We start from the raw sequence: 1,490 nt of genomic DNA, 5'->3' as shown, positions 1-1,490 counted from the left end.
CAATAAATCATCAAAATCTGAAGATGTCCTTTGGAAATATATTGCGATTTCATAGTCGTATACTCCAGGTAACACTTCTAATGCTGTGTTGTGTGTTTGCTTCCAGATTTAGATACGCAGGATGTGATTGTGATCGTTCTGAGTCTCAGTGTCGTCGTGGTGACAGCCATCGCTCTCATCTTCTACAGGTAGACAGCAGACATATTTCACAGCCGTATCACAGGTGCTACATGTACCTGCCAGAGCAGGAGTTTCTGTGTTCAGAGGACAGGGAGGTGGTTCAATAGCTCTGGGTAAGGGTTAGGTTATGGATAGTATTATTAGGTTAAGGTTAGTAGGGTTAAGATTAAGTTAAGGTTAGTATTATTAGGTTAAGGTTATGGTTAGTAGAGTTAGCTTTAGGTTTAAGGTAGTATGGTTAGGTGTAGGTTAAGATTGGTAGGTTTAGGTTAAGGTTAGTAGGGCAAGTAGTAGTTGTGGTTGATGAAGTCTCCACAAAATGAATGTAAGTCAATGTAATGTCATCTGAAGTTAAGGAGACACAATTGTGTGTGTGTGTGTGTGTGTGTGTGTGTGTGTGTGTGTGAATAATGTTAGGCAGAACAGGAAAGAGCGTCTCATGCAGAAGAAGTGGTCTCACATTGACCCGCACCTGATTGGTCCACTGGATGAGAAGGCGGTCTCACTGAAGGTAAACAGCCTCAATAATCAACTGTTTCCTACACATTAGAACATAATACAGTTTACAGTTGATGATACTTTTTTGTGGGGGGTGGGGGTTAATATTTTTATATAATATATAATATTTAATTGTTACTCAGTCTAACCATTGCTTGCAATAACCATTCTTCTCTTACTGTACATTGTTTATGTGTTTATGTAACAGATTGATGAAGATAAGAGGAAGGACAGCACGTTCTTCTCTCATAGAGGGCGCTATGACAAGAAGGTACCTGCCTTCCATCTTCCAAAAATCCATATTTATTTAATCGTAAAAAAGAATAAAGAGAAAGAGATGATCACATAAAGTCTTTTCTCTCAGCGTTTGAGTGCGTTTTATTTTTCCGTATTCCTCAGCCTGTAATCTTGAAAGAGCTGAAACACACAGACGGAGACTTCTCTGAGGATCAGAGGATTGAGCTAAACACCGTGAGACACGTCTTTGTTTATATCAAACTTTACATTTTTAAAGCATTTAGTTTCTCACTGCCACTTCCTCCTCTGTAACTTGTCTCCATGTTTCAGCTGCTGCGCATCGATTACTACAACCTGACCAAGTTCTACGGCACGGTGAAGTTTGAGTACGGGGTGTTTGGGGTGTTTGAGCTGTGCCAGAGAGGCTCCCTCAGGGTAAGAGCAGAGCGTCGCGCACTCAGACACACTGGCTTGAAGTTTCCCTGAATATCAGATCCTGCAGCGGCCAGTTGTTTCTTATCTGTCAGTGTATTTTATCAGTCTGTGAGTTTTCAGCACAGTGGGAGACAGTAGAC

The 1,490-nt window shown here is 41.1% G+C and overlaps 1 protein-coding gene across 1 annotated transcript; it reads left to right on the top strand.

Annotated features, from left to right (window-relative positions):
* Window positions 1–111: 111 nt before the first annotated feature.
* LOC111656441 (guanylyl cyclase C-like) lies at window positions 112–1,350 on the top strand (the record flags this gene model as incomplete). Its single annotated transcript, XM_023408179.1, has 5 exons — window positions 112–188; window positions 598–691; window positions 887–949; window positions 1,078–1,149; window positions 1,246–1,350. Coding segments are annotated over exons 2-5 (312 nt in total), but the record flags the coding sequence as incomplete, so codon positions are not given.
* Window positions 1,351–1,490: the final 140 nt, after the last annotated feature.

Source organism: Seriola lalandi, unplaced genomic scaffold (assembly GCF_002814215.2).
Source record: "Seriola lalandi dorsalis isolate HSWRI2012SDOR001 ecotype SW California unplaced genomic scaffold, Sedor1 jcf7180001958217, whole genome shotgun sequence".
In the NCBI taxonomy this organism is placed as follows: Eukaryota; Metazoa; Chordata; class Actinopteri; order Carangiformes; family Carangidae; genus Seriola; species Seriola lalandi.
Note: the sequence above shows the minus strand (reverse complement) of the source record. Positions and strands in the feature narration are given on the sequence as shown.